Consider the following 11,143-nt stretch of genomic DNA (forward strand, 5'->3'; position numbering starts at 1 on the left):
CACGTTGTGCTGTATGACCATAATGGATTTCAGTAATGCCTCTATATACTAACGCATGAGCTCCAGCTGTCCCTCTTGTCCAAGTCGCCCCTCCCTGCTCTTTCATGGAAGGGCATCATCGGCACGCTTGCCTATCGGACACGCATGGCTGCGGACTGCTTGTTTTTGAAAGCACATCCATGGAATGAATATCTCTTGCAGGGCGATCACCTGTGCTTGATAGCTGTTGCGGGAACGAGAAGGTGAGGGCTTCGCATTCGTACAGCGGATATGTTCGCTCGCTGCATGTTTCACTTACGACCGTGGTGTCGCACATCTCCCGCGCCCTCGATGCTCCGTGCAAACACCTGGTCCCCCATAGCTGCACTGTACTTCTGAACCTTCCGCTGGACCCCCCAGCAAATCTGGACAAGTACTGTTGAAAGTCCTTCCTCTGACCCACTGATATGATTTGTGGGAATGAGCAAAGCAACCAACTGCTGTTTGTGGTCCTGTAATTTTTGCACTTCAGTGTGGAAGCTCTGTGCTCTCCAAGGCCTGCTGTCCACCCATAAGCACTTCATGTATTGTTGTTGTTATTATTGTTATTATTATTATTACTACTACTATTATTGGACTTGCCAGCTTTAAACAAAGTGTTGATTGATATTTAAAGAAAATGTTAAATAAAAATATCGAATGTAAGTGGTCTGTGGTGGTTTTTTTTTTTCCCCTTTTTTGATGAAATTAATGAATTCATATTCGTGAAGCTTTTTCAGGTGGTTCCTTAATGTTACATTTGATAACACTACATGGTGCCTGCTCAGTCCATATCCATTTAGCCTTTACTGCAGTAAAAATGAGGTAAGAAATAGGATTCTGATGATCTCTGGGAGATATTGCTGCTTCTTAAATTTAAATTTATCAGAAGGCTGCATGTTTTGTGCAGATTATGAATTTTTTTTGTGTGTGCGCGTGGTCTTATTTCAGGGTAGCGGTGGTGGCGGTGACGGCAGTGGGGCTGTGTCACAGTTCCATGGTTGCTGACCTGCCCCCCCAACCTCCCAGTAATTGAGTTGGCCTGGTGGGCTCGCGCTCTCGTCGTGTCATCTGTGCTCCTCCGGCAGAGGGCAGTGGGGCATCTTTCACGGTTCCTCGGAACAATGTGCTTCTGATGCTTGTTGCTCTCACCTAGAGGCTCGTTTTACCGCTGCACGCACTCGGAACGCCTGTTCAAACCACAGCGGCGCCCAAAGAGCTGCTGCCGTCCTCCAGCGTCGGGTTCATTTACTGCTGTACGGAAACACATCTCTGGCAGCACCTTTCGTTTTCCGCCTGCTCTCCTCCTCTTGCCACAACCTAACCCTAACTTGCACTTTTCTAGCTGCCTTCTGCTTACTGACTGTCGCCTCTTCTCCGTTTTCTCTCAGCCTTTTGTTCAGAACTACGTTGCTCTTGCGTTTCTCCGTTTCCCTTTGCCACACAGCTGCTTACTTTCACAGGCTCATGAAGTTTTATGTTTCATCGCTTCTTCTAGGTAAGTGCTCTGTGTTGGCCTTGACTTCAGTCAGTGTGAAGTAACCTTTGCCGAGAGAAATTAAACAAAAGTTCTCATTGAATGTCAGCTCTAAGTTTATTGCTGTCAAACTTTGCCTCTCTTGGTTCCTTAGCAGGTACTCAGGTGATCCTGTTGCCATGGCAACTCTGAGAGGAAAAGCTATACTCCTACGTTGCCTGCTGCTCTGGGCTCTCAGCATCAGTGCGTTTGCCACAGGTGGGACCTGTTTTGTGTGTGTGTGTGTGTGTGTGTGTGTGTGTGTGTGTGTGTGTGTGTGTGTGTCAGAAAAATTGTTTTTGGTCAATAAAAGGCATGTATTTCTGTAGTATACATTCCTTTATTTGTTTTTGTTTTTATTTTTTTGCTGAAAATTCTGCTGTCAGATTTTGATAAAACAGTATAAATATTATGCATATCATTTCCTGGATATTGTAGAATCAGCAATATTACAAATATTTTTTTAAATGGAATAAGCCAGCAATTTGTAGATGGTGTCCTGACTGAAATGGCACATTATTAAAACGCGTGATACAGCAACAGGATCCAAGTCGGTATTTTTCACTAGTTATGCAAAGGCACTGCTGTGGCTCCCTGTTTTATGTGCGACGTCTGCTGATCTCGCTGTGGTGACTGTACCTTCACTTGCCATCAGCTGAGGCTGCACCATCTAAGTGCCTTTCTAATGCTTTCTATAAGAAAAACGGGTTGCGCCATTTTCGCACCATCGCATAAATGTTGGGCGAGCGACTCGGACCAGGCGCCGCAGAAGTACAGTTCGAATTCCGACCAGACGACGTATGTGGTAGACTGTGTCATGGCTCATGGCTCATTGTGGAGTTTGTGTGGCCCAGGCCTGTCCCAGTCCCTGTGCAAGATGAAGCTGGACTTCAGGGACTTTGACGTTGTCCTGAAGTGGGATTGTCCCACTCTGCCCTTCAACACCACCTTTACCATCCAAACTAAAACACAGGGGTGAGTGCAGATCACATCCTTGCACGTCTTGGCTTGTGTTTGCATGCTTTGGTATGTGTGTGATGGCCCAGTACTTTGCTTAACTTTTATAAACTTTATGGAAAAACATCAAAACAAACTCCCCTTTTTTAAAGGTAAAATCAGTCAATTGGCTTTGATCTCTATACTGCTTTTTTATTTATTTATTTTTTTTTTAATTTTATTTAAATGCTGTACACAAGAAGTTCAAGGCTCTATCATGTTCAGTAGAGACAAAAAAAGTGCGGTGGTTGTTTGTACCCATCCCAGCGGAATGGTATTTCTGCTCCAGGAAATTTTCCAGCGATTCAACTATGTACAAACTCTTTAACTGATGGTACTAATTGCCAAGGCTAAATACTAAATAATCATTGAACGAAATCTTCTTGCATTGCAAAGGGAAATGTCGCAGAGGGGTTTAGCCGAGCATGGGACGGCGTGTTGGGCTGGTGAGAGAGCCTTGAGGAGAACTTCACGCTTAAATGCTTTCTACAGAATTCTGTAGTCCCCACAATTTTTTGTTAGCCTGTGGTCCATTGTGCTGCAGACTCTACAAGACAATCAGCACAATTACTTTGGAAACAGTAGAGTTGTACCTTGATTTACAAATTCTTACATAGAAATATTTGTGTTTTCTAAAGTTAGCTTTTTCTTCGCCGTTCCATATTCTATACACTTGTTCCAGCTGCCAGAGTAGTTATTACAGCTGCTGACTTTCTGCTAACAGCTGAACCCAAAGATTACAGGTTCAAATCTCACTCCCAGCTCTAATACTCTTGAGCAAGGTACTTTCACTAAATCGATCCAGTAAAGTTACCCAGCTCTTTAGAGGGGGAATTAACTGCCAGTCGTTTTGGAGAAAAGCATCAGCTACATTAACTAACTCTGTTGTGGTATAAATTGCATGCGTTCCCCCTTCTGCCACTAGCTGGCATTAAAACGCACTCGGGAGGGAAGGGAGAAGGTCGTGCCGGGGGGGAGGAGGTTGTGCCGGGAGGAGGGTGCTTGATTTTTTCCACAGGAATTTCATGAAGCAGTGCTGCTCTATCTATAACGTTTACAGAAACTACAGAGCGAAAAAATCTAGGGACGTGTCTAGGCACACACTTTGCTGTTTACAAAACTAAAAGTGACCAAATGGCATCAAACAAACTTGTGACAAAATGGTTGCTTCCTAGTGGACTGTAAAATACAGTCAGGATTTTAATGGAAAATGCTTTTAAATACTTTCTCCATGATTTAATACTTTCTACATGATTCTCAATTACACGCCAAATCATTCTACTTTCTTTATGCTGCTCTTTCAATGGTTCCTCAAGTGCGAAAACAACATGTGACGTAACAGTCCTGCATGTATAAAGGAAAAATAAAGCTAGCTGAATAGGAGGCCATGGAGATGAGACACACTTATTTTTTCTTTTTTTAAGAAATGCTTCAGTTTAATGTTGCTTGATGTTAATGGAAGCAAATTATTGTGGGGTCCCAGCTATGTGGTTCTGTCTCACACCCACAGTTTCCAGTACAGAGGAACACTGAGACCTGCACTGGATAAGCTGTGGATGAAAATGGAATGAATAAATCTTACAATGATTTCAGTTCATTATAGCTTTATCTGATGTTTTTAACATTTGGATGTATTCATTTAGCAAATTCTTTCTTCGAAAGAGAGGCAACTCAGCAAAACTGTATATTTTGACAACTGGCAGAGACACATGGATAAACGTGTTAAAAGGAGCTTTATTTAATACCCCTACCTCATCCTACTTCATCTTATAAGGCATTTTTCTGCAGAAGAAAAGTTCCTGAAGAGGGTTGATTCCTGCTTTTGGCTGCATGCCTTTTGTGTACGTTATCCTGCCGACTGACAGATAACATTTTGGGGACACAGTAATTGCTCTGCCAAGCACAACTTTCTAAATGTTGGTCTATACCATTCCTTTTTTCAGCAGCTGTTGCCCCCTCCCCCCCTTTCTCAAGATACATCACATCACATCACATCACATCATCTTAAATTAATGTAATGGGGAAAATCTGGTCTGCTGTACCAGAGTCTCCAAATGACATCAGAGTTTAGCATTTTAACAGTCTGCTGGGTTATGGCATACATCACCAGAGAGGCGCGAGAACCTTACAGGCAGCCCAGGAAGACGAGCACATCTGCTTTAGTAACTGCATCCGTTCTTCTCTTCTCTTTGAAACCACAGCTTTTCCCGTCCTATGTGCAGAACATTTCATAACAGCAAACCCGATGGTAAACATAAAGCATGCAAAAGAGTCTGAACAGAGGCATTTTGTATTTGGTGTGACAGGAACAGTAGAGTTCGGGTAAATAAGGGTCTCGACATGCATCATTTTCAGCCTCCATTCTCCCCTCATGTCCTATATGCTCGATGAACGTGAAATACGTTATTTTTATTTAAACAAACAAAACAAAGAAAGCAGTTTATGCAGTTACTCATGTAACGTACACTGGTTTATACGGTGCTATGAGGCAAACTGGCTGTACTCAAAAATCACACGTCTGCATCCAGAGCTCCCCTTCTGCTTGTCTAATACACTGTAGTATTGTTTTCTAAGATATGTGTCTGCTAAAGTAATATATGTAATGATTTTTGGAGCATAGCAGATACCGTAGCACAGAACATGGCCAAAATTATTAAAAGGCTTATCAAATTTATGATGGTTAAACAATATGGCCATGATAAGCAATTCACAAAAATGGTGAATTTGCTTAAGTTTGCTTCTGCAGCCCAATCCGTAAAGGCAAATGGACGTTTGCGCTAAAAATTTCAGTACATAAGTGATGGAAAATGGGATAAATAAAGCCTTATAGGGAGCTTTAATTCATTACTATTCTTTATGAGAGGTTTTTAGCGAAACTGACCTATTAGCTGAATTGCTGGATCTCTGCATCATTCAGCTTTTATTAATTGTGATATACGTAGTTGTTGGATTTACAAACAAATTGACCTATGAACTGACTAAGTTCCAGTTGTGTTGGTAAATCGAGGACCCGGTGTATAAAGACATTGAATTGCTAGACAAAGGACGTCATATTTGTGTTTTTGCCACACGTTGCTTCCTCCTACACCAACTCTGCCCCTTTTTTGTCCACCAGAGACCGAAACTGGAGAGGCGTCACAGGGTGTGTCCGTGTGACCTCTCGGACCTGCAGCCTATCGGAAGCATTTGAGCACTTGGCCCTTTACAATATGGTCCGACTCGAGACGGAGGTCACTCCGGGCAGGCTGCACCGGATGACCCCTGTCAAGGTCGACCTGCTCTCTCACAGTAAGTACGGCATTGCTATCGTGGCCTCAGAGTCCGTACCTCGTGCGAGACCTCTGATCTACTGTTGAAACGGATTCCTCATGTGGTTTGGAAAATGTTCTTCAAAACAGTTGTTTTAAATAATGACTGGAATATTCTGAAATTTGTAAGTTACAGTATGTATCTACTTTTTCCATTAACATGTAAACTTTTAAATTTCTCCAAGTATATTTTCACACCAAGGAAGTGTCCTGTACAATTGTTCTAGAATATTAAAGAACATTTCAATGCTGTACTTCTTTGTAACACAAAATTGGTAAAGGTCTGGAAAGAAAAAATGCATTTACTTCGTGTGTGTGTCTTTGTCAGTCTGTTTTTTCCCGTGCGTCTTTAGTTCATGTTTGTTTGCATCTGTGAGTGTGTCTTTCTGGAGACATATTTTCCTGATATGTTTATATTTTTGATTCAGCCTTTAAAAACTGATCATCACAAAACATGTTTCTTGTTAAACTGTTACCTGTTTTTGTGTTTTACACTATTAAAATTGCATAACTTTTTTTTTTTTTTTTAAGTGCATCTGGTTATTCGTCTGTGTGTGTATGTGCGTGTGCGCATTACTCTGTTACAGGGACTTTCTGTGATTGTTTCATTATTGCCCATTATTGACTTTTCATGGCTCCCCTCCCTGCCCTGTGTCCATCCTCAGTGGTCTTCAGCCCCCCATCCCTCAGTCTCTCTCTGAAGCAGTCTGTGCTGACAGTGAAGGTGCAGTTCCCTACATCCCTCAACAGGAGGCTCTGCCCTCATCAAAGCAACTGCTCCATCCCCGTGGTACTTGAGCGCATGACCACCATTGTGGTGTACAAGAGAAAACGGCCCTCGGAGTGCCAGGTCTCCGCTCTACCTTCCTTCCTTCCTTCTCCTCTCTTCTTGTTGTGTTATGAAGTGGGCACCAGTCGCATTGATTGAACGGAGTTGTGTGAAGGAAGGACCCTGCTGTTAATCTCTGGAGACAGACAGTAGCATCAGTTAAGGAACTTATTCAAGTCAAACTTCATCTACTTTAGTAACTGCATCCGCTCTTCTGTTCCCTTTCAAACCACAACTTTTCCCTTCCTATCAAATATTTCCCTTCCAGGTCCATATGCTGGGATGCTGTCATGCAACAGTCTGTGTCCAAGTGCACAATATCAGAAACCACTGCCGTGTGATCCAGCCCCCTTCCACAGAGTCATTAAACCGCACAACTCTTTCTTTGCCCTACGAGGACTGTGTCCTCCTCCAAGTTCACGTGCCATATATTCCCTCAGGTGGGTTTGTCTCCCCCAGCTGTGCTGATATGAGCTGTCTTTTTGTGTGCTGCCCAGACGCGCACTCTTCGAGCTGTGGGTGACACCCTGAGCTGTGACTTCGAGAACCTGGAAGCAGGACAGGAGTACTGCGCCGTAGCCAACTTCACATCCAGCAGCTCCTCATCTCCATCCTGCATCTATACACCTTTCCAGCATCCAGGTAGGTTGTGCTACCCTGCCTTGGTTTCCTCTTCCTCTGAACCAAGGCACGTGGAAGGCTGTATACTGGGGGACTCGCATTTAGTTCTCTTCATTTTGCAGCTGCTTTTCTCCAAAGTGGTGTAGATTCCAGAGAAAAAATACAATGACTTCATTACATGGATGCTGGATCCGTCCGCTTCCAAAAGAGACGCTAATAAACCTGTGCTGGATTAGCAGCAATGCTGCTAATTATGTACTAATTTCCATTGATATGAGGAAAGAATAGTGAAGTATATACATTTATGTGCACCATATAAGTATTTCTGCCTGTCTATAACTGTCTGCATGCAAGTGAGCGTAAATGTATTTTGCGAAGCCCTTGCAGACATTAGTATGGAGAATGTCCTCACAAGGATGCTGAACCATGAGAATTAAACCCTGTGGCAAAGTTGCAATAAGGTAGAATATTTATTTTAAGTTAGTTGGCTGTCAAATAAATAAATCTGAAAATGTTGTTCTTTGTCCCTTACACTGAAATGAAAACAAGTTCTTGCTCTCGTTGCTGCCGCTTCAGTGCTGAAGCCCCTGCTGATAGTGCTGGGAGTGTGTTGTGTCCTCCTGGCCAGTACCACAGTCTTCCTGAAAGCAAAGAGAGTATCATCAGAGCGCCGCTGTCTCCCCAAGACTCTGGCAAGTCACCCCAACACAGACACATACACTCACACAATCAAGACTATGCAGCAAGTATCAGAGGCTGCATCTGTAACTCTTAATCTGTTGATGATCCATTGTTGTTTACAGAGTTGTACGTAACTTTGGAAAATAGCTTCTGCTAAATGAGTGCTTGTAAATGTACATACTGTAGACTCTGTTACATGTCTTATCACCTGAAAAAATAGTTCTGTAGTCTAAGCTAGAGGCACCTTGAATCAGCCTTAGTATTGTTATAGATACTATAAAGATGGTTTAATATTGATATGTTGTATCAATATTAAATGAAGCAAGTTATAAAGAGCTTTATTATAGACAGAGCTGTACATTATTGTCCGATTATTGGAGGAAGTGGCATGGGGGCAACACAATGGTTAACAAACAAAGCAATGATTGCTATTGCATTGACAGCCCTATTGAGTATAGCAATGTAAAACACACACACACACAAAACCCATGCAAACTACACACAGACATGGAGGGGGTTGAATCCATGCACAGTTAGAGTCCATGTGCTGTGAGATACCAGCATTGCCTGTTGTGCCCCTGTGCTACCCATTAGCTATTGTGGGTACAGTTCCACATGAACTATTTGCTATTGTGCGTTTTTTGTTCAGGTTCATGCTTTTTTGCAATGTAATGTTGGAGTTTAGTTATGACCACATATGTTGCGCTGTGTTGAATGTTCAGTTTTTAAAAAAAAAAACTGATGTGGATTTTTCATAGGAATCACTGCAGGATGAGCTGTCCAGGGAGCTGTGGGTCTTACAGGAGGACTGCGAGGGAGATCACCTCTCCATTTTGTCCCTGTCATCCAGCTATGATTCCATCCCCCCTCTGGCATCTGAGGCCCTGACTGACCACCAGATCCTGGACAATGGCTACCACAACAACCCTTTCCTTGTGGACTCAGACTCTGGTGAATCAGACTGGGGTAGCAGAGGTATGACAGACCTTGCTGGGCCAGGACACGGTGCAAATGCTGTGAGCTGGCTTTGTGACCGCATTGCTGCCCAGTCACAGCAATCTAATGGCACAAGTCCACCATCAGACGGTCACTGGGGGGTCTCTGTGAGGGTGAGGTCACCCTTGATGTCCAGGGATGTCCCACTGGGCTCGGTGAGGTTGGCCTCCGCAGAAGCCGAGGCACTTGAGGAGTGGAGTCACCTCTCCCAACCTGTAGAATCCTGGGATCCTGGAATCTCAAATGTGTAGCCTCTCATCCCTTAGAAAAGATGATGTCCAGGCCCCCAGTCATAAAAGCTGAACGTGAAACTGCATTGTGAACTGTGTAGAGATGGGAGGAACCAAAACCAAAGCAGAGCAGGTCATGAAAATTGCCCAGCTATAATAACAGTATTTCTGTGCAAGTAGACAAACTTTCTGAATAAACCTTGGTGCATGGGACAGACCTTAATGTTGGATCAGCTTGTTGAAACTGGCACTTCCAGTCCTCTGGACTATTCATGGACAATGGCTCTTATGCTTCTAATGGTGCATCTGTGCCTCCTCCTCCTATGCTGCTGGAGCAATCCACTCCAGACTGTAGTCCAGGATGAACTGTCCCCAGGAGGTCTTGTACAAGCAACCCTGCTTTGCCAACTGATGGGTGAAGTACATGAGTTGAGTTTCTACAGGATGTCATTTGTAAAGTGACAGGACTGGGGGGAGGTTGGGGAATGGAAAGATGGTCTTAGGTGGCTTTGGTGATCTGGGACTGGCTGTGACTCAGGCATGCTGCATATTTGTCTTGTGTGAGGCTGTCCAGTTGGATGTTTGAGATGAATCAGGGTGGTTTTCATTCTCAAGATGACTCATCATGGTCGCATCCCCAGATGATGTCCCAGCAGCATCCCCCACCCACTCTCTGGCTGTTATTGCTCTGATGCTGGTGCTCTTATGACTACAGACACCATGGATAGCATCTACTTGCCTACTCAAAAGTTAATAATTATTGTAATAGAATCCCTACATAAACATGAGCTGGGCTTTGGAGAAGTAAGAAGTTTGGTCATAGTCAGGAAATTGAAAATACCCATTTTTAGGTTTATATTGTTCGTTAATGTGAAGTGTGAACTTGTACTTGAGTCATAAGACACGAGTCCTAGATCATCAAGCTGCAACAGAGTAATGCAAATTTCAGCTGACATAGACAATAACTAAACCTTTGATATGAAACTATTGCTGTCAGTATTTTTGATTTGCTATGTTTAAAGTAAATGTAATGGAAAAACCCCAGGAAAATAGTTTAAAATTTCTCTTCACTCTGCTGTTTGGAATTACTCCGCCTCACCAAAGAAATTCAAATAAATGTGAAAAGAATGATTTACAGGGTTACTTCCATCTTAACTGCATGTTTAGATTTATGAAACCTGGACTGGCACCGTGACCTTTTCAAAGGCTGTGTGCTTGTACATATGTAGCAGTTTCTGTTGATTCCAGCCACAGTTATATGGGTATGAGAAGAAAAACCAAATTTAACATTTCTGGGGGAAAACCCTTTTTGGCCTAAAAGGTGAGAACCTATTCCTTAAAATTTCTTGCCACTTTTGAACTTTATTATCTACACAGTCAAAAGCTGATTAATACCGATGTCACGAATCTATGGGTTAGGGTTATGCAAAAGTCTTGGGTCTAGCTATAATAAAACTAAGATTTTGCATTAGCACTTACTTAGTTTTAATTCTGAAGTTAAAGAAAAATTTAAAGTTACTGGGAAAAAGTACATAGTCTTCACAAACTCCTGTTTAATGTTGACTCATTCATCCAGTAAGCATGAGCCGCATTTCTTGTCTTATTGATAAGCTGGTAGCAGCTGGGAAAAGCTGGTAGTGTAGTGGTTAGAGATACTGCCTTTGGAGCCAAAGGTTACAGGTCTGATTCCCACCTCCAGCTGTAGTAGTACCTTTGAGCAAAGTAATTAATCTAAAAATTGCTCCAGTAGAACTACCCAGCTATGTAAGTGGATAATTAATTTTGAGAAGCTTAACATTGTAAGTTGCTTTAGAGAAAAGTCACATTTATTCATTTAATTAACTGATCACCACTTACTACCACCACAGGTGAGTTGTAAATACAGTGGAATTAAGATGGTTCCACACTACATTACAGTAATTAATCAGATGCTTTTCTCCAAAGCCAC

General features: G+C 42.8%; 1 protein-coding gene across 1 annotated transcript; it reads left to right on the top strand.

The window, feature by feature from the left end:
* The first annotated feature begins 1,186 nt into the window (after nt 1-1,186).
* LOC108932920 (uncharacterized) lies at nt 1,187-10,880 on the top strand. Its single transcript, XM_018749645.2, has 8 exons — nt 1,187-1,274; nt 1,653-1,753; nt 2,389-2,509; nt 5,646-5,818; nt 6,504-6,688; nt 7,165-7,309; nt 7,865-7,980; nt 8,728-10,880. The coding sequence occupies exons 2-8, from the start codon at nt 1,675-1,677 to the stop codon at nt 9,214-9,216; spliced, it is 1,308 nt and encodes a 435-aa protein (XP_018605161.2). The 5' UTR covers nt 1,187-1,274; nt 1,653-1,674; the 3' UTR covers nt 9,217-10,880.
* Nucleotides 10,881-11,143: the final 263 nt, after the last annotated feature.

Source organism: Scleropages formosus, chromosome 1, assembly GCF_900964775.1.
Source record: "Scleropages formosus chromosome 1, fSclFor1.1, whole genome shotgun sequence".
Lineage (NCBI taxonomy): Eukaryota > Metazoa > Chordata > Actinopteri > Osteoglossiformes > Osteoglossidae > Scleropages > Scleropages formosus.